This window comes from Poecilia mexicana, unplaced genomic scaffold, assembly GCF_051168715.1.
Source record: "Poecilia mexicana isolate PSO_F unplaced genomic scaffold, ASM5116871v1 scaffold_16, whole genome shotgun sequence".
Taxonomy (NCBI): domain Eukaryota; kingdom Metazoa; phylum Chordata; class Actinopteri; order Cyprinodontiformes; family Poeciliidae; genus Poecilia; species Poecilia mexicana.
This window is the reverse complement of record NW_028263385.1, coordinates 112,205-132,664: the sequence shown is the minus strand read 5'-3', so window position 1 is coordinate 132,664 and position 20,460 is coordinate 112,205. Positions and strand designations below refer to the sequence as shown.

General features: G+C 38.6%; 1 protein-coding gene across 1 annotated transcript in view; it reads left to right on the top strand.

Moving 5' to 3' along the window:
• Positions 1 to 20,460, top strand: part of LOC106931297 (neural-cadherin) — a 61,744-nt gene that overhangs the window by 20,461 nt on the left and 20,823 nt on the right. Inside the window, exons 10-16 of the mRNA XM_088013933.1 lie at positions 488 to 658; positions 3,259 to 3,431; positions 4,208 to 4,375; positions 12,197 to 12,446; positions 13,935 to 14,062; positions 14,152 to 14,338; positions 14,605 to 14,748. Coding sequence (XP_087870059.1) covers positions 488 to 658; positions 3,259 to 3,431; positions 4,208 to 4,375; positions 12,197 to 12,446; positions 13,935 to 14,062; positions 14,152 to 14,338; positions 14,605 to 14,748 — 1,221 coding nt within the window. The remainder of the gene's footprint in view (positions 1 to 487; positions 659 to 3,258; positions 3,432 to 4,207; positions 4,376 to 12,196; positions 12,447 to 13,934; positions 14,063 to 14,151; positions 14,339 to 14,604; positions 14,749 to 20,460) is intronic.

The window sequence follows — 20,460 nt, the reverse complement described above, 5'->3', positions numbered from 1 at the left end:
AACTGTTTGTTTTTGCCTAAAATGCTATAACATCATTCCTTTAGTGAATGCTTAATCATTTGCAGCATCTGCTGCTAAAAATGCTTTCAACATATGAAAATCTCAGCCCTTTGTACTGTATTGACATCAATACAGCGTAGAGCTGATTATTTGATTATTGATTACTGATTATTGATTAATCAATAAGTGGACAGCAAAAGGTACTAAATAGATCTTTTTTTTCTGAATTTGAAGAGAGTGAAGCTAAAACTACCACTTGAAGGATTCTAGGTTGAGTATATTTACATCTTAAATGGAACATGTATATATTTTGTACAGTTTTGGCTTAAATACTGATCTAACTATGTTGTTCTTTTAGTAAATGTCCTTTCTATTGGGTCTGTATAATCCAGTGACTATTTAATCAATCACTAAGTTAGTTGACATCTTAATCTGATTAATTGTTTTAGCCCTAACATAGTGTCTTGTGTAAACTGTGTCTTATCAGGTGTGATCGCCACAGCAGTGAGTTTTGACAGGGAGCGTCAGAGGGAATTCACGCTTTCTGTGACAGCCACCGATCAGGCTGAAGAGCCACTGATTGGCATCTGTCAGATCACGGTGCTGATCCTGGATCAGAACGACAACGACCCCAAGTTTGAAAACAGCCGCTACCAGTGTAAGTGCTGCTGCAAGACATTGTCTTTCCCAGCAGATGAGCTGGAGGACGTGTGTGGACTACTTGTCCATTTCCAGCTCAACACGAAGCATCATCTAGTCAAGAATATGTTTACAGGAAAAAGGTGACGTGAAAGCCTCATGTTTGTTGTCACTGACGTCTGCTAATCTGCATCTTTGTAATCCTGGAAAGCTCTTCATACTGATGAAATATTCGCAGCGAGCCTCCATGGATCTGTGTTTGTTTACTGTCTGTGCAAATATGTGTTTTGATAAGCGTCTTGTCAGAAGTTCTCCGCGTCCGATTACAGAAACGCGCAGAGTGGCTCATTAACTATTTAAGAGGCAGATTTAAATGTTTCTGGGACATGAATTTATTTACCGCTGGTTAGTGAGTGTTTGCATGCTCTCCTGCCAGAAAGCACTTCTATTTAGTTGGCTTATTATTCATATTGTGGTCTTAATACACATGCAACACCGTGCAAAGGTTCTGGGTTTCGGGGCGGCGATAAGCAGCTGGTGTGTGTTTTCTTCTTACTTTCTAATGGCTCTAACATATTCGGCACTTCCCTTTTCCTGCAGAGAAGTCTGTTTACTGTGAAGTATCCTCCGGCTGCAGAAACGACTTTCAGACATCTGTGAACATGAAAGTAATTCTAAACTTAGGATAGAAGTATAAAAATCCAGCACTTGCGTTAAAGTTTTGGATTTTTCTGCAAACTTTAACAAATAGGAGAAGCAAAAACATCCTCTGCCAAACTTATATTCAATGTTTGTGGCAACTCAAATTCAACTCAGTGTGGATTTGACTAGCCTAGTCCAGAACATGCACCTTGCTGTTTTTGCACCGTTTTTGTATAGTTTCAGCTGGATGCTTCAAGTTGTGGAAATAAATGTTCTCCAAAGCAGCAGATTTCCCAATGTTTTACTGGATAATCTACGACTTCTGACTTTGTACTTCAAATTCTGAATAAAATGTCAAAATTTGGAGTAAAAAATTTTCCAAATTCTGACTTCTCCAAAGTCAGAATTTTGATTATTTTGATTAGCATTGTTCACCTTCAGTCTTCACAAGCCTTCCAGGGCTGCTGCTGAGAATCATCCCCACAGCATGATGCCACTACCACCATGCTTCATAGTGGTGATGGTGTGTTTGCTGTGACTTGGTGTCCACCAAAACCTGTACACATTGTGTCCAAGCCCAGTCCGACCCGGCTTATTAACTTCAATTATAGGTCTGAGGTAAACGAGACATACCATTTTAATAAGATTATTTTTTAGACCATAATTTGAGTAAGCAGTGCAAATTCTCCTGTTTTTAACATCTTCCAGTTCCAATCTGTCGCCTGATATAACCGCAGGTTGAGTCAAGTGCAAATCGTCTGGTATGTGTGATTGAAGGACCTGCACATTTATTGTGCTTGTTACTGTCTAATGAACTTCTGCACCTTACTTTCTTTTCTTCCTCTTCAGGGTGAGCTGCCAAGTCCTCCATTAGACTAAAATAAGTAGATTAACACAACTTATGCATTCTCGTGTTGTCAGGTGCTGTATGAATTGTACGTGCCATAGAAGACCAATTCCCAGAACTTTCTATTATTTTGTAGAAATCTCTTTTCACTTTGACATCAAGGGGATTATTTAGTCAAAAAAGCTACATTTTGTTGATCACAACTGATTTGTGAAAGCAGTAAAAAGGGTAAAACATCCAAGAAGGTGAATACTACTTTTCCTAGTATTCACCTTCTTGGTGACATTTTTGGTGCTATGGGGATCTACAGATTGCTTGGATAGAACAGCTGCTTAGAAAATTACTATTTTTATCAACATTTCCTAAAAACAACTAAATTACAGTGGAGCCTCACAGTACAAACTGTTTGTCACAGTGAAGGCTTAAATACTCTATTTTTTTATTGGATTTCTCATTATATTTAGCAGAATATGAGGTGATTTTTCAATTGTAATGCTTTCACAGAGACTCCCAAATATGCAAAGGAAAATATTATCGACATAACGGATGAAAAAGCAGCATTTCAGGGAGAAAATGCAGCAGTCGACATCCTTTCCTCTCGTTGTTTTGGTTGTCTGATCAGCACTGACACGCGCCGCAGTCAGCAGGATTTGAGGTTATATTCATAAATATAAAAATGCATGTTGACTTTGTGGAATGAGACCCAGAAATGACAAAATGAGGTGACACTCTGCTGACACATCACAATGCTGCGTTCCTATTATTATAATGTCTGCTTACAGCCACACAATGTGGTGGTAAACTTTGTTCCATCAAATTTAATAAAATATATTCGTCATGGTTGAGTGAGAATGGGATTCTGGGTGGAGCACGATGGTCTACATCAGGGGTGGCCAAGTCCAGTCCTCGAGAGCCACCATCCTGCAACTTTCAGATGCATCCCTGCTTCAACACACCTGAATCAAATGAATGGCTCGTTATCAGGCCTTTGTAGAGCTGATCCCGGTCTGTTGGAGTAAGGATACTTCTAAAACTTGCAGGATGGTGGCTCTCGAGGACTGGACTTGGCCACCCCTGGTCTACATCTAGCATCTTTCTGGATATTAAACCAAATCTTTTTCTATTTTCAGACTTCCTAAGAGAGGACACTCCAGTTGGAACTAGTTTTTTACGGGCGGCGGCACACGACGACGATCAGGGGAGCAATGCGGCCATCACCTACTCACTGTCCAACCAGAAGCCAGCTTACCTGCACATCAACCCCAACACTGGCTGGATTTATGTCAACCATCCAATCTCACAGGTCAGAAACACAGCAGGAGTCCACAGGTTCAAACTTAGTCTAACTTCATGCCAGCCTTCAGTTCACTCCAAAAGTATTCATACACCCTAGAGATTTTCCACATTTTGCACAAACTTTAATGTATTCTCTTTCAATTTTATGTGAATCAACAAATGAGTGCAAAATTATTAACTGCAAAGACTTATGTTTTCGAGTTGCAAATACAGCTGTAACTGAATGGTTTATGTTGGAGCTTATTTGTGTGTTAGAATGGTCTAGTCAAAGGCCAATCCGAAATCCTATTGCGAATCGTAAGTAAGCAGGTAAAATGCTTCCAAAATCCAACCTGACTTTAGTTTTAGCTTTTGTGTGGAATGGGCAGAAATGTTAGTGCCCAGATGTGCAAAACTTTAGCTCAGACTGACTAAATACAACTAACTATAACATTTTTACAGTAAATGGTATGAACACCTGTTGTTGTAATGAACCAAAATATGAATAAGGATTCTTATGCTTTACAGACATATCAATTCTTCTGGAAATAAATTCTTCATTTTTTCCTTAAATTATGTTTTCTACCTACTGTTTAATGAAACTTAAAGTTTGCCTTTGTAATTGATGACAAAATATATTGATAAAGATTTTGCACATCATCGTCTTAAAATCTAAATCTTACACGTCAATATGAATGACGATATTACTGACTTGTCAATATTTTAACAATTATCTCCTTATGTAAGCACACCAAATGAAGAGTAATTTTACTTTGTTTAATCTCTCTACCTTTTTGCTTAAAGACGTCCCGGATCAACCAGCAGATCTTGGCCTCAGACGGAGGAAACCGCAGCAGCTCTGTGGAGCTGACCGTCATCATTACCAACGTTCACAACCAGCCGCCCCTCTGGGATCAGCCCGAATACTGGGTCACTGTGCCGGAAAACACTGTCCGAGATGCTAAAATAGTGGTGAGTCAGAGACCACAACACTTTCAGATTACAGACTTAAACAGAATAAACGATTTTACAACAACTATGACTTTTCATAATCACTGGACAAAACGTAGGGATGATTTTATCCAAGCTGCACAGAAATATGTCTGCATGATTATTTTTCTGTGGTTGTCAGGACTTATTTAGGCATTTATCACTTGCAGACAATGAGTATTGATATGAGCACCCATCAGTGCTATTACACCATTTGCAATTATTTTGAAAATATATTTCCAATCTCATTTTACTTACTTAGAGCACACTTTGTGTATTTTTTACAATTTTAATGCAAAACATTTTTACTAAATTTGAACATTTACTGGATTTATTTTTTTTAACACACTTTTGCCTCACCAGTTAGATGAAGCTTTTCATTTGACTCTCAATGTCTTTGTTTCCGTAGGAATCCCTGAAACAGTTATCATGTAACAAGCCTTTTAGATTTTGAAATACAGAAATATTGCTTTGTGGAACGTAACTCGAAAAGGTTTTTCAGCAAATTTGTGAATGCTAAACCACAAATAGGCAAAGGTTAACTTTATAATACATATGACAATCCAACAGTTTGCATTGCTCTTGGTGATGAAAGGTTTCGTTGCAGCTGCTTAGCGATGGAAACCAATTTCCATGAAGCTCTCTGTGAAATGCTGTTGAGCTAATATGACGGCAGAATAATTTCTAGAGGTCTGTAACTGTTGACTGCAGAAAGTTCATGAACTCTGTGCACCACTCACCATCTGGTGACCCCACTTTGTGATTTTATTTGACCCACCACTTCATGACCGCAATGCTGTAATTTCTGATCTTTGCTATATCATCACTAACAGATGACTGTGGATTTTCTAGAAGGGAAGAAATTTCTCAACTGAACATCTTGTCATGGAACTGAACTTTAAGTAGAGGCAGTCTACAGCTTATGTGCTTGATTTTGTGCACCTGGAGCCATTGAATTGATTGGGTCAACAGTTATTTAGAGCTGTGACCCAATACTTTTGGCAGTATAGTCAGGGTTTCTTTGTGATAATTTTGATAACCAAATAAAAATGCAGATTCACATTTAGACTAGTTTCACACAGCAAGTGACTGCGACTCAAATCAGACTTTTTTTTTCCCAATATTTGACCCAAATCCAACTTTTTCATGACTGTCTGAACGGCCCAATTCTGATCTCTTCACCCCCAAAAAAGAAAAAAAATGTCTGATTTGTACCATCTCCACGTGGAACTCAATATGTTATATATCTGATTGTCTTCAACGGATTTGCAGCCATTTAATCCAACTTTTACTTCAGTGACACATTCATCATAATTCTGTACCAGAAGATAAAACAGGACACAAACTGTGGCTGAAAACTATGAAATTATGTATTAAGTCTATTCTAATAGAGCACATCACACCAGTCCTCACTGATCTAAACATCCAAACTGACTTCTCTACACACATTGCAAAGTTCCACAAAACACTGTTGCTACTTGTGCTCTCTTTTTTTTATTAGCTTCCTTCGTCTTGCTATGATTTTGTGGTAATACTGTCAGCTCCTGTTGCTGAATAAACTATAAGATCAATCTATAAATGGCAGCATCCATTATTACTCCCATAAGCAATGCACAGTTTGCATATTAGCTTAGCTAGTGGTATGAACAACCATGCAAAAAATAAAAAATAAAAATACAATTTCAGCCAAAAAATCTGAATTGAGCCTCAAAATCTGCTTTGTGAACGTAGCCTTAGATCAGTGGTTCTGCCTTAAAGTCTTTCCAAACTGCTGTTTTCTAGTAGAAGCAGTTTCCAACATTCTATCTCTAGTCCTGTTTTCTGTTTTTGCTTGAGTGACATGTGCAGGACTAATACCTTATTTATTTGCTCTTTGAGATGGGTTGAAAAAGAAAATAATGAATATTGAAAGTTTTCGCTTCTCATCCCAGATTTTTAGGCTCTTTTGGGAATATCTTTTGCGACTTCTTCAAAAAAATCCCAACTATCCCGGTTGTCCCCAATTGTTGCTGATTAGGAAATTACCACTTGTGCTGATCCGAGTTGTAAAGCGACACGTTTTGCGGGGAAACGTAAAAAAGCAGGAATATTTAAGCCCAGTTGTTCTCCTGCAGCAGCGAAACAGCTCTCTTTCATTTCCATCCCTCGTCATGCCTTTGCAGAGCGCCCCGAGGAGGCTGGAAACACTCTTTCTTCCTCTTCATCCTGCTCTCTCATCCGTCCCTTCCTTCTTCTCCCCGTCTCTGTGTCAGCACGTTTAGCCAAGCTCCACCAAGCACTTTTCTGCCGAGTAAACAACAAACCCGCCCCGAGTCTGTCTCACCTGACTCACAGCAACCAACACACACGCATACTGCTTGTAGACCTCAAGGGTTTCTCTTTTTTTTCCTCTTTTGATCCCCCCATCCTAATTTGTTCTCTCTTCCTAAGCCTCTAGTTTTGGAGGTGGAGGAGTTTTCACCCTCCAGCTGCTCGATTTCACGGAGGTTAGTCAGTTTTCAAACAGTGTTTTTGGGCGTGTATCGGTGTGTGTTTCTGTGCTCCTTTTAGAACATTTTTTACTGAAAGTCCTGAAAAGTGCTGCTGGTGATTGGAGGTTGTTCCACCCACACGCTCCATCTGTCAGAGATGATTGAGGGGAAGGGGAAAATTACACCTGCTGTCTGAGCATCACAATGGACTCCCATCACCTCCGAAAAACAGACGTTTAATTATTGTGTTTAACCTGACAGAGACGGTGCGAGGGAGGCGGGAGGGAAGGAGGGAGAGAAAGGTGGTGGGAGGAGGGGGAGTCGAAGGAAACGGACTCACACATTGTTGATTTCAGTCTTTTTATAGGCACGGTTGGCAGCATGAAAAATATAAAAGAATATGAGTTATTTCTTTCTCTTGGATGAACATAGCAGCCACTGGTTTTTATTGTATTCTTTCTGAGGAGTGAATGTGTTCATATGGCTTTAGGAGTGATGGAAATGTAATTTTTATGCACATTATTTGAACATTTCATGATGTAATCTTTAGGTGAATTTACTGGGACATCAACTGGAACTTTTGTTTCTGTCTTAAATGTTTTTTCATGTTTTACAATGATGAAATTTAAATAGTTTTGATCGGCTCTCTAAGGTCACTGCTGATGTCTTTTCAACTTGGCATTGTGTGACAAACACCTGTATTCTCTAAACCATTAAATTACCAAATGTCCTGCTTTTATAGAGGGTTTCACGGCTCTTTTGTATTAATTAAGAGGAATTTTTATGCAAGGGTTAGTTTCAAACTGCTTTAACAAAATTGTTGTATTCATGAAAACCAGGCAGCCTGGAGAAGTTGTGAGAATATTAATGATTGTTTCTGTTTGAACAGTTGTTAAATTTGACCATTTATTACAATTAAACCCCCTTTTTAAGATTTCTCAACTTATAATTGAATATAATAATCTTAGAAAAGAAACACTGATTTGAGGTATAGGTTATGTCCTCAATCTTTCAAAATCTTCGTTCAATGTAAAATAAAAACGAAAGCAAAAGAAGATAGAAGTGTAGAAATAATAAGCAATGTTGAACAACTAGCTGTGTTTCCATTACAAATATGCCGAAAAAACACAATTTTGCAATTGCTTTATTCCTATTAAATAATAAACAATATTAAAATCACGCTTGAATAAGTTTGCTGACGTGATAAGGCATTAAAAAGCATGCCGTCCCATGATCCTCCACCCACTTCCTCTTGACTACTTCGTCTTTTCCGACAGAAGACGCATCCAGTTATTGATCACATATTGATCACATGACTTGTTGATGTGAAAAAAGTGTTTGCAGTTTTGTGAAATGCACTAATTTTGAAACACCAGAAAAATCACTTCATCCTAGCACAAAAACTTTCTATCAAAATTCTTGTTTGTTTGTTTTTTCAAAATTGGAGTGTTTCCATTAAGTAGATTTATTTTCATTATTACAATTTGCACAATTAAATGATAAATGGAAAAGCAGCTACTATCTGCCATTTAAAAGAGAATCTAACAAACAACCACTAAACCTGTACTGAGGTAGCAATAGCCCTTGTGCAGGAAATCAATTTAGCTAATTAAAATATATAATATACCTGATCTGACAACTTACACAAATCACTCAAAGGACTGAAATATGTCCTCATGTCTTCCTCCTCCTTCCTCCTTCGTCTCCTCTGCAGTGGGTAATTGCACCAAGGAGAAACTGTTGTTTTAAATTTAGCAGCCTTAATAAGGTCTGTTAATCACTTTGTTAATGAGGCAGAGGGAGAAACATGCTGCAGTGGTGGAAGGTGCTGTGTGTTAAATCTCCATATCAATAAGCTGTTGTCGTCTCCCACTCAGGGTATAATAGTCTCCTCATCAGTTGACTTCCTCCTCTTGCTTTCTTCTCCAACCTGTTTGTGTATTCTCATGGAACAGGAACTTTTAGCTATAGCAGCTTAACCTTATAATGTTTAATTTTTGCAGTCCAGTATTGCTTTCCAGTATAAGAAGCTGACTGCTGAAAAAACTTTATTGTCCCTCAGTGGGGAAACTCAGGTGTGCCAGCATCAAAGTGACAGGCAAGCAAAAGCAAGCAGGTTTTCATCAACAAAGTAAAATTATAAAAAACATAAAGTAAGAATTAGATTGTACAGAGGAGAAAACAGAATTATCAAAGATAATCCTCACTCTACTTCCAGGCTTTATGATTAAAACGTAAAATGAAAAAACAATGAATTAAGAGTCCAAAGCTGAAGTATTTTTGCTATATTTTCCATATTGTCTTGTTGCAGATCTGCTGTGTGAACTTTCTTCACCCACTTCAAAATACAGTTGATTACCAAAACGTCAGTACAGGCGTTAAACTTTATTCAACTGAAAGTTTATAAAACAGCCAAGTAAATTAGTGCTTTATGATTTATCTAGAGTACTAAATGTCTTCAAAGTTGGCAAAAAAGCTCAGCTGAAGTGCTAAGCTAAAAATTAGCTCTGCTATTAGCACATTAGTAGGTGAAAATAAAAGGGAAAACTTTAGTTTGACCTTACTTACCTTGCTTCAGCATTTTGAAGCGACTAACTTTTAGCAGTGAAGCTGAAAGGATGAAGTGCGTTCCAGCTGCTGCCTCAGTCCCAGCACCAGCCGCACCAGCTGCCAGCCATCTCTAGCCATTAATCTATGTGGGAGAAGATGGCAGATACTGATCAGTTTAGCTTCAGCACACTGCAGCGATGTCTAATGAGATGATTCCTCATTAACACTGATTCCATGCGCTCCGCTGCCCTGGCCTACTGCAGGGCAGAGCCGTGCTGCACCAACATGTCAGGACACGACTTCTCACCTGGAAACTCAAACACACCTTCAACCTAAATGGTTTTTTAAGATTCAAACAAAAGAGGAAAACCTATTTAAGAATATAAAGAGATGTAAATAACATGTTGAGGCAAGTAATTGAAGCAAATATGGCGTATAGGTCATGTTATCTAAATAGAAACGCTAATTTATTATTCCACTGTGACCCGTCCTTATAACCAAGAATCTTTGTGTTTTCTTACGGCATATGTTTCTCCAAATTGCTAAGTCGATAACAAAGACACAGGAGTCACTGTCGCTTGGAAGGAGAGGGCTGAGAGGGTTTTGGTGTTTAAAGATGTTGACAGCATTTCTCACTCAGGGAAGGCATGTTAACTCCAGGAATATATGGAGTTGCTTGGAGGTCATGTTTTCTTTTTCAATTGAGCAAGCCAGTTTCTCTACGCATCAATTCTTTGTGCTGAAATAGATTAAGCATGCCCTTTACCAAAGTGAAATGATTTTACATCGACTGCACACTGGGGCACCTTCCACAAATGATCTACAGATAAACAAGGTGAAGTGTTTATAATTGGCGTTTTTTTCCCACTTTAATTATCCCATTAATCATAAATACATATTGTCTAACGTTGATAGAAGTCATGTTAAATGGTGCTGAGACCTGAGTAAAAGATGTCAAATTTTAATGCAGCATCATCATCCTTCATCAATTTTCTAAAATGTTAAGGAAATTCTAATGTATAATTTTAGTAGAATGATAATAAACCTTTTGAAGGTGTTAAATTAGATGGTTTCTGTGTTGATTTGCTACAGACGACGTAGGTCTGGATCTTCTCTGGAGTCTCCTCCTGCCAGCCAGGAAACCCTAGAGAGGGAAGCAGGAACAGTCTCATTCAGATGCCCATACTATCTTTATACTGTTTTAATGGACATTTACTTATAAATAATGTCTCCAATGCTCTCAGTGTGTGTGTTTGTGCTGCTTAGGTCATAAAACTGAACTGTGAAGTGAGTCGACTCAACCATGGAAAGCATGGATGGAAATCTCTGAAGGACAAAATACTTAAAAGCCTTCTCACACAAATACAAACAGGCACACAGACACAATAATCTGTGACCTTAGGGGCATTTCTCCCATGAAAAAAAAAATAAAAAACAACATGAAGTCATCATTTCTACCTTCAAAGTCATTGTTATGAAATAGACAGTCACTGTGTTTCTTAAAGATGCCTCACTCTGCTATCTCATGATTATAGCTTTTAATCTGAAAACTAAACTGAACTTTAATTATGATTTGAATTTTATAATTAGGGCCGTCTCATAATTATACCAGTGAAAATCTAAATTGAGTTTGAATCTCATAATTATGATTTTATTGTGAAATTATGCTTGTGAATCTCAATTATGCCTTTGAAAGTCAAAATCATGACTTTGAATCTCCTAATTATGACTTGGTATCATAATTATGCCTTTGAAAGTGAAAATTATCACTTTCTATCTCAAAATTAGGCCTTTGAATTTCATTTATCACTTAGAATCTCATAATAATGATTTTATATCACATAATTATGACTTTGAAGGTCAAAATTAAGACTTTCCATCTTAAAATTAGGACTGAAAGTGAAAATTATGAATTAACTCTAAATTATAACGTCTTGTTGAGCTTTTATTTTTTTCATACATGATGGAAATGAGGGTCTAGATTCCTTGAGACTCTTGGTCAGCCAATAGTTGCATCAGTCTAACCTTTAAGCAAGATCAGTTTATCTTCAGTTAAGCTCCTGTGCTAGTTGATGACCAACTCAAGACAATTTAAACTCACAGGAGTTCACACAAAAGCTTACTACATCAAAAATAAATAAAAAGCAAGTGATGCACTCAGGGTTTCCATAAAATGGCTGAAATTCTGTTCTGGTCACTAAAATACTGCATTCTTTGAAAAGTATATGTGTATTTTAGTGATTTTTTTCTGTTGTAATAATAGATCAGGAAGCTTTTGGATGTGTTTCATAATGAAGGGCTGTAAAGACGACACCAGCTGCATCGCATCGTCATGAACCCACACAATCCTCTTTGGCTTGACTTTCTTTATGAATTATGTTGAGGTTTGCAGTGGAACTTGTCTCTATTTCTGGACTTTAATATAAACTCAAAGCTTAAGCTGAATACACAGAAGAGAAGCTGAGCCATTCAATGGTTGTATAAAGACGTTTCATATTTTTCCTGAGCACTATTGAATACATTCAGTCTAAGTTAAGGCCCCTCTCCTTCTCTATTCACCGCACACCAAATAATAAACTTTAAATACATTATTTAAACAAGAACAGTTTATATATATATCATTACAAAAGACCAGAACCAGCTGATCCAACCTGCAACATCAAATGTGAGGAACTTAAAAGCAGAACTTGGTAACCTAAAAGTGAACTTTAACCCCTTTCTGTGATCACATGTTTTTTTGCTACTGGCACTTTTAACAGATAAAAACTATTTTTCTAATCAGACCGTCAAGGCAACGTCTCCACTTGGCGATCCCAGAGTGACCTACAATCTGGAGGAAGGCCTGGTGCCAGAGACCAACATGCCGGTGCGGTTCTACATCAAACCAAACCGGGTGGACAGCTCGGCGTCGATCCTGGTGGCCGAGAACCTCGACTACGAGATGACACGCTTCTTCACGCTGAGGGTGCGTGTTCAAAACGTCGCAGCCGTGCCTCTCGCATCCTTCTCCACTGTTTACATCAATGTGACAGGTAAGAATGGCAAAGGCGAGGCTAACATGAATTGTTTTGCAAACGAAGAATTTTCAGCTGTGTTTTCACCTTTCATCAAATTCAACTCTGGATGCCTGTAATTGATGTCATAGTGTATGTCAGCAATATCCAAATTGTTAATTAAGAAGCCAGACAGCCAGAATTTTTAAATTACGGACTATTTTTACCTTACAAGACTGTTTTTTAGTCCCTGTATGTTATGGTATTGACCTAAGCAATTTGAGTTTTCTCCAAAAAATTTGTGTTTTTGCCCTTTACAGTGACATTAACAGTAAAAGATAGACTGTTTTGGTTGGTGCAGCTCACTGTGTGGAGATGTTAGCTGGTCTATCATTAATTTCACATTGTTCACAGAAAAGTTTATGAAGCAGCAAAAAAACATTATTCACATGGTTAACTAGAACTGAACTGAAATATGTTACAAACTTCATGATCAAAATTATGTCAAAACAAAGTAAGCATGTTAGCGTTAGCATACCATTTTAATAAATACAAGCAAGAAATTAATTTATTAAAGACTTTGGAGCTGTTTTTGTAGAGTCAGATATATCTCTAAAAACAAATAATAAAGCTATGTGTGTTATGTCAGTGTTTTTTAAGGTTCAATGTCTTCCAAACCACAAGCAGCTAGCATGAAAAGATGCGATGACAAAAACTAAATCTTTGATGAACTCACATGAGCATAGTGGAAATGGGCCAGTTAATAAAATCTATTTTGGTTAATCTTCTGTTTTTAAATCCAGAACCCCACTTTTCTAATTTACTGCAGTTTGAACTACATACAAGTAATTGCATATTCACTTGCATGTGAAAAGTCACAGTTTATCTGTGAAGAGCAGAAGCCATCAGTAGGAGCAGCTCAGACGTAATGAGCGACAGCCCTGGAAAACGACGAGGACTGAGAGTAATGAGGTTCCGTGGTCGTCTGTGGCAGAGAAAGAAAAGAGGAAAAACATCAACGGTGTGAGCTCCATGATGCCTCATTTCAAAAGTGACTCATTTCTCAATCAGCATCTGTGGGCGGGTGGGTGGAGGGAAGAAAAGAGGAGAAAACACTTCCTGACTTTGACTGGCTTTGAACAAACCCACTCTGGATGCTCTAATTGGTTTAGCGGAGCTTGAAAGTGAGCTGACAAGCTTCTTTGTGGACACTTCAGGGTGTTATGAGGATAATTCCTCGCTAATAACTCAATTTTCATTTGCAAGGAGAGACCCATTCCAACTTTCTTTTCTGATGGACTTCAGAGCAAAGACGTTTATGTTTTCCTTGTTTCTCTGTTATTCATTTCTGGCGCTCTTTGATCGTCTCTGGTGGAGTAAAATGCTGCAAAAACCAAAAAGCTGGTCTGGATTAAATCCAATTTAATCGGCTTTTGTATACACAACAGTTTGTGTTTTGAAAAATAATAATATTCAGGAAAATTAGGAATAATAAATTTCTCTTTTTTTTGTTGTTTTCTATTACAGACGTGAACGACAACGTTCCTTTCTTCCTGTCATCCACCTACGAGGCCACGGTTCCTGAAGGAGCACAGATTGGCACATCGGTCGCTCAGGTCTCAGCGACAGACCTCGACTCGGGCCTGCATGGGATGGTAAGAAGCATTTCCTCTGATCCCTTGGCTGAATTTTTACATCCTCTTCTTCTTACTTTGTTGACCTGTTCTCTGCGTCTTCTCTTCAGATCCGCTATACGATCCTGAAGGATGAGAGCGGAGACTCTCAGTACTTCAGCATCGACTCCGACAGCGGCGTCGTAGTAACTCGTGCTTCTTTTGACCGTGAGCAGAAAGCTTCTTACCTGATCGAGGTGCAGTCACAGGATGGCTCCGAGTCGGCCCGACCGGGCCAGCAAGGCCAGCCCAACACAGGTACTCCCCATCATCTCATTCACTTACTGCATGCACCTAATGAACATACAGAAAATTTGGCATCAAAGTCAACACTATGATGCCATTAATATCTTAAAAGTGCCAGTCAGGTTTTCATACACTCTTCTTGGGCTTTTATTGACTTATTTGAACTATACTTTTAGGGTACATTGAATGTAGACATTTGATGCATCAACATCCTGAAGGTCCTAAATTCAGTGATGATTTAAGAGTACAAAGACACTCTGTGTTGTTCCTTCATGCAGACACTGCCTACCTCAGGATCTTTGTCACCGATGTCAACGACAACGCGCCGGCGTTTGCCCAGCCGGTGTACGAGGTCAGTGTGGAGGAAGACAAGGAGGTGGGCTACGTCCTCATCACTGTCACAGCCAACGACGAGGATGAAGGTTAGTCTGAATCTGGCTTAGTTTTTGGATCGCTCTCTGCTTGGTTGTGGCAAAGTGACGCAAATGATGTTTTTATTCCCATTGTTTGTTTTGTTCTTTAATATAAATCTTTTTTCTACCAATGGAGTTTTATTCCCTTCATGTTTCACCTTAATCTCATCTGCTCTTCTTTTATCTTTTCTTTTTGCCGTTCTCTTCCTACTTTTGTTTCTTATTTATTCCATTGTTTTGTTGTATTATCAGACTTTTAACAACACATTTCTGCCCTTTCAGGTTTTTTTAAAGGTGTTACTTTTTACTTTCAGACCTTCTCAGAATGAAAGTTGTAGACATGTTTGCTTCCTGTTACCATCATGACCAATAGAAATGATTGCTAGTCGCACTGATCCGGTCATCTTGTCCTGCAGGAGTAACACAGAACCACTTTGGTCCGGTTTTATAACGCCTCTTTCTCTTCTTTCCCATTAAGGTCCTAAACTGATTCAGTGCAGAAAATAAACTCCTCTCTAGCTGGAGGACAGTCAGCGCTCTTGGCTGAGTTAAAAAAGACGTAAACACAGACACACAGCTGTAAAAGCAAACTGACATGTCCTTATACAGCATAAGTTATGCTTGTAATAAGACATTACTTGCATGTATGCTATGTTTTTGAATATATACAGTCTGAATAAAGTGTTGCATTACAAGGCAGCACTAAAACACAAACATCTTAATGTAAAAACTCTATTTCTACTGTATTCCAACTCAGCTTACGTAGTGAATTATTTAGCCAAATGTGTTGCCAGAAATGACACAAATGCAGCTGATGAACTGGGAGGTGAAAGGTTGAAGTGTGTGTGGTTTTAGTGTCTGACTATAAATATTGCATGTTGATTCTGGGACTGTTGTTGTGGACAGCTGGCCTCCTTCTGGTCAGTAACAGGATGATGATGCATGAACCGTTTTTGGTGGAGTTGCAATTTTTTTCTGCTATGTTTATGTTTTATAAAACAGACCTAAAAGTGCTAACTTTATCTTAGTGCTTTAAATTAGCTGAAAAAAAAAATCAGGTTCCCGTTTCTTGTGGTCTTGCCACTCTTTCCTCCTCCTCTCCTCACTTCCTTTCCTTGTTTTCTTCTCCATACCTCCTCCGCGCATTTCCTCCCTCTTCTTCTCTCGCTGTCGCAGCTCGTTAGCGAGCGCTGCTGCTCCCTTGAGGTCGACAGTTTTGATGTTTGTCTCTTTGTTTGTTTGTCCCTCATTCCTCTTCCTCCTCCGCTCTAAACCAATAAGCAGCAGGAGGAAAAAGGACAAAAATATCAGAAAACAAAAGCATATTCTCTCTTTCTCCATACTTTTGTTTTTTACGGCTGTTTGGTGTTGGCTCCAAGCTCTGAGATTTTCTTTACTAAGGCTGTCAGTGGAGTAAAGTTGGTGAGCGACTCATAACTTTTTTTTTTTAATATTTCATATTTATGTTTTTCTTATTGACTGCTAGCCACATACACATATTCCTGTTCTGTAGTCCTCAGATTTTCATCTCATCAGTCGTCACAAATATTTGTAGTTTTTAACTAAGTTATTAGATTTAAAAGGTAAAATTGGGTTTGGCATGATTAACACTACTCAGTAGTTTCATTTTTATATGAAACTATTGAGTTATATTTAGAAGGACAGCTTCATAGAAGTCCATAAATTGCATAATTGATAGTAATTATTTATTCAACATTTATAATTTGGAGCAGATTTGGAGTAAGTCAAACCTGAAAGGTTTGACTTACAATCAAGCTAGTGAATTTGTTTAATTTACTGCTAAAATTATGAAAAACACACATTATTTCTTATAGAGAAGTGAGAGAGAGATTCAAAAACAAGTTAAATCCCAAACAGATACTTCTGTCTGACACTCTCATTGCTGACACAGCAAGGATCAGATTTAAGGTTTGAGCTAATCCCAGTAGGCCCACCATCTAGCCACCAGTTAGGAAGGTTTAAGGGGACGTTTGAGCTAAGACGACTGTTTCTGCTGATGTTGGTCTCTGTGCTCCCGAGTGGTCCAGAGCCGCAGGCCGTTTAATTCCTACATGCCGTCACTGGTGTGACAAAAACACCGACGATACCGGATCAGGGATCGTGAGAGAATCAGGTGGAGTTTAATGTTTTTGCTTCATTTTAGTCCCATGTTCATGGTGTAGCTGAGGTTTTCAGAAATAAATTGCAAATAGATAAGAAAAGCAAACAATGTTTAATAAAAGATTATCGTAGCTTCAACCATTTTTTCACTAAAATTAAAAGCTGGAGTCTCAACTTATTGGCTTTGTCAGAAATAAAGTTATACAGTAATAGGAGTTTCCACAGTGTTTTAGTCTTTTTTAGAATAATCTTTTCTTAACTGAAAAATAAATACATCTAAGAGTTACTGTATTCATTTTTTTTTCTTGATGCATCCTTTACATAAATATTTACTGCTCCTTTACATGTTTATTAAGCAATCATTCTACATGTTGAATGTTTTGATGGGAAAATATTCTTTCTTTATCTTGGGGGTCAGTGCTGGTCAACAAAGACTCTCAAAACGATCCATTTATTGTTTATTGGTTGTGTTGAAGTTTTCTACGTGCTTCTTTTGTTTATGTGCTTGACATTTATTCAAGTAAGTTTCTTGGAAAAAAGGAAGAATGTGTGGAGAGGAAGCAGAACTACAAACAGTCTTCAGCCACTTCAAAATAAGAGCATGAATATAAATGTCTAGATACTTGAACAATTCTTAACAGTTGATCATCAAAACCTGAACACAGATGTTGAACTTTATTCAAGTAGAGATATTCAAAACAGCTGGAAAAAGAGATTTAGGGGGAGCTAAACGTTTTCAAAGTGCTAATGAAAAACTAGCTCAGGTCCTCCTCTCTGTCTGTTAAATTTCTGTGTGGGATGTAATACTTGGGCTGTAACTTAAAATCGCACTAAAATACAAGGGCATTTGTGGCTAAAATGTTATGAGTGAAAAATGTTCAATGAAGCAGATAGTTTCACAGAGTGCAGTTGGTGTGTCTCAAACTACAGGAAGAAATTTGTTATCTTGTTCCTATTGTGATTAAATTCAAGGTTGCCTGACCAGTGAGGCAGTTTGTTTCTTGGCTTGAGGCATTTCCCATACACACATGCTGATTCTGATGTAAATGCTGGATGCATGTTTTCCTGAAGGTCACACAGGACGAAGAATCAAACTCCTGAAAGAGTTAAAGCCGCACACTGAGACTTGATGAGCTATAAAATGTACTGAAGGTTTTATCCTCCAGCTGTACTGTCACCTTGGGTTCTTCAGTGTGTGTGTGTGTTGTACATTATGACCACAGTTTGTTGTTAAAGCTGACAGGTGTTGAAGGACCAGTGACCTTTCAGCCCTGGTATAAACTAGGTACAACAAACACATTTACAGCGGAAATACACACACTGACACTTTAGATCAAACTCCTGCATTCATTTCAGCTTGATTCAGTGTTTGTTGGAATTAGCAGAGGTGAGGTGAAGGGGATTCGAGGGGTGGGTGTAGATCACCCCTCTTCACCTCCCCACTCCCCATAAAGCTGATTAGATGCAGCAGCTTTTGTCGCCCGTCGTGTTTTCTGGCTTCATTTGGTCCTCCTAGTGGAAAATGTGCCGAACTAAGAGTGTCGGGTAATGAGATCAAGAGGCTTTTTATCAGTTCTGCTGAGTTCAGTGTTTCAGTTAAGTGTCGCCTCGGGGTTTAGTAAACACGAACAAGCATCTACCGCAGCAGAGAGGTGGAGTGATAATAAGGGATGTGTGATTGGAAGTAACTGGTCGTGTCATGCTGACCAGAAGTCATGTCACTGTGCAAACATCTGCCTCACAAAAATCACTGTTTTTAGTACTAATACAAAACAGTTCAAAGAAATAAAACTGTAATAGATGAGAAGAAGGTCTGCTATCCAATATGACTTGATTACAGCATCTACTTCTGCTTCAGATTCATCTAACACATCTTTTCAGTCAGTTTATAAATGTTGCTTTCACGTTGCTCTCCAGTGTCTTTATGTCACACAACGTGCAAAATAAGTAATTTAAAGGAATTTTATTGTGAATTGTTAAAATTTTCACTAGTTCCCCACCCGGACCATACTGGGTTCAGTATTTCTTTTCAGAAAAGAAAATTCAAAACTTAAGAATGAGTAAGGTAATATTTCTGTGCACTTTTAAAAACTTCAACAACTTGTACACACAAAAAGTCTTAAATTACTAAACCTTAATTTAAGGCATTAAAATGTCTTAATTTCTTCTTTAAAAAAAAAAAATTAAGTTGGCCTTAAATATGTTAATCACAGGTCTTAAAATTTGTCATTGCAGGACAATTGGAATCTAGTATGTAGTTTTTTCTTACTCTTGTGAGTCTTTTCTGTCAGGCAGTAGTTAGAGTGCACACAGGCATCTTCACTGCGTTCTGTGATTTGAGGCGGACGGTAGCTAGCTGCTAATATACCCTTGCTAGCTAAGTAGCCTTTTTTGCATCTATCATCGGTAAGTGCAAATGTATCATCAGTTGGCTGGACGACGTTCGTTTTTACCACTGGTTGCCAGCCCATACAAGCCCCTATATTAATAGTTTTTTCTGTTTTAAAATTCATTCAAGCTGACATTAAAAAGTCTTACTTTTGACTGAAACCTGCAGACAGCCTGGTGAAGAATTTCTGCCATTTGAGGTAACTTTCAGTTCAGAATTTTCTTACACAGTTTTAAAGTGGAGAGTTTAGTTTGTCAGAGTGTTGACCTGCAGTCGGTGCTCAGGGACGAATTTCCCCTCCGGTCCACCTCATGAGAAGCAGAGATCTGACCTTAATCTCAATTTTGGGTCCTCTGCTAGGCTGTGAATTAAATCAACCCTGTCCCCTAGTGTGCATGTGTGTGTGTGCACATGTGCTGTTGTGTACGTGTGGGGAGGGCAACACCATATGGCCAGGCTGATCATTAGGGAGGCTGCCGGAGGCGAAAAACCGCTGTAGCTACTCCCCTTACACACATTTACATGCACTCCCATTTACACACGCACACCGAGTCGCTCGCTCAAATGTCACCACAGATCGCGCTTCGAGGCTGAGATGGACCGGTGCACTTAAACTTTTCCTCACAGACACAGAAGCACACGATGTCGTAATGAAGCTCTTCCATGTCTCCACAGATGGTGTTTGTCTCCTAAAGTCTCCTTGGTGCCGGTAAACAGAGAGCAAGCTGGACCCAGACAGACCTGCCTCTGGGCTATGAACATGCTTCTGTGTGTGTGTGTGTGTGTGTGCGTGTGTGTGTGTTTACCTCATCCATGTGTGTGTTGGCATTTTTTCACTTCATCAGGAGAGAAGACGAGAGGCCAATAGAGGGAATGAAAGAAGGGATGGGGAGGAGAATAAATGGGCAAAGAGGGGAAAATATGAGAAAGCTGAAAATGGAAAAGAGATAAAAGGAAAAACAAGATGTCAGGGGAGACACGGAGAGCGAAAGGATGGGGAAAAGAGGAGGAAAAGCTGAAGAAGACAGAAGATGAGCTAAGGAGGATAGAAGAAATGGTAATATAAGAAATGTAAATGTTGAGTGGACAGAAAATAGTTAAGGAAAAGAAGGAAATATGCATGAATAAAGAGAGTAAAAGACCTAGAGGGAAGGCTTGGAAGATAACAAGGAAGTCAAGGTAACAAGACAAGAAACCAAGGACAAAAGGGA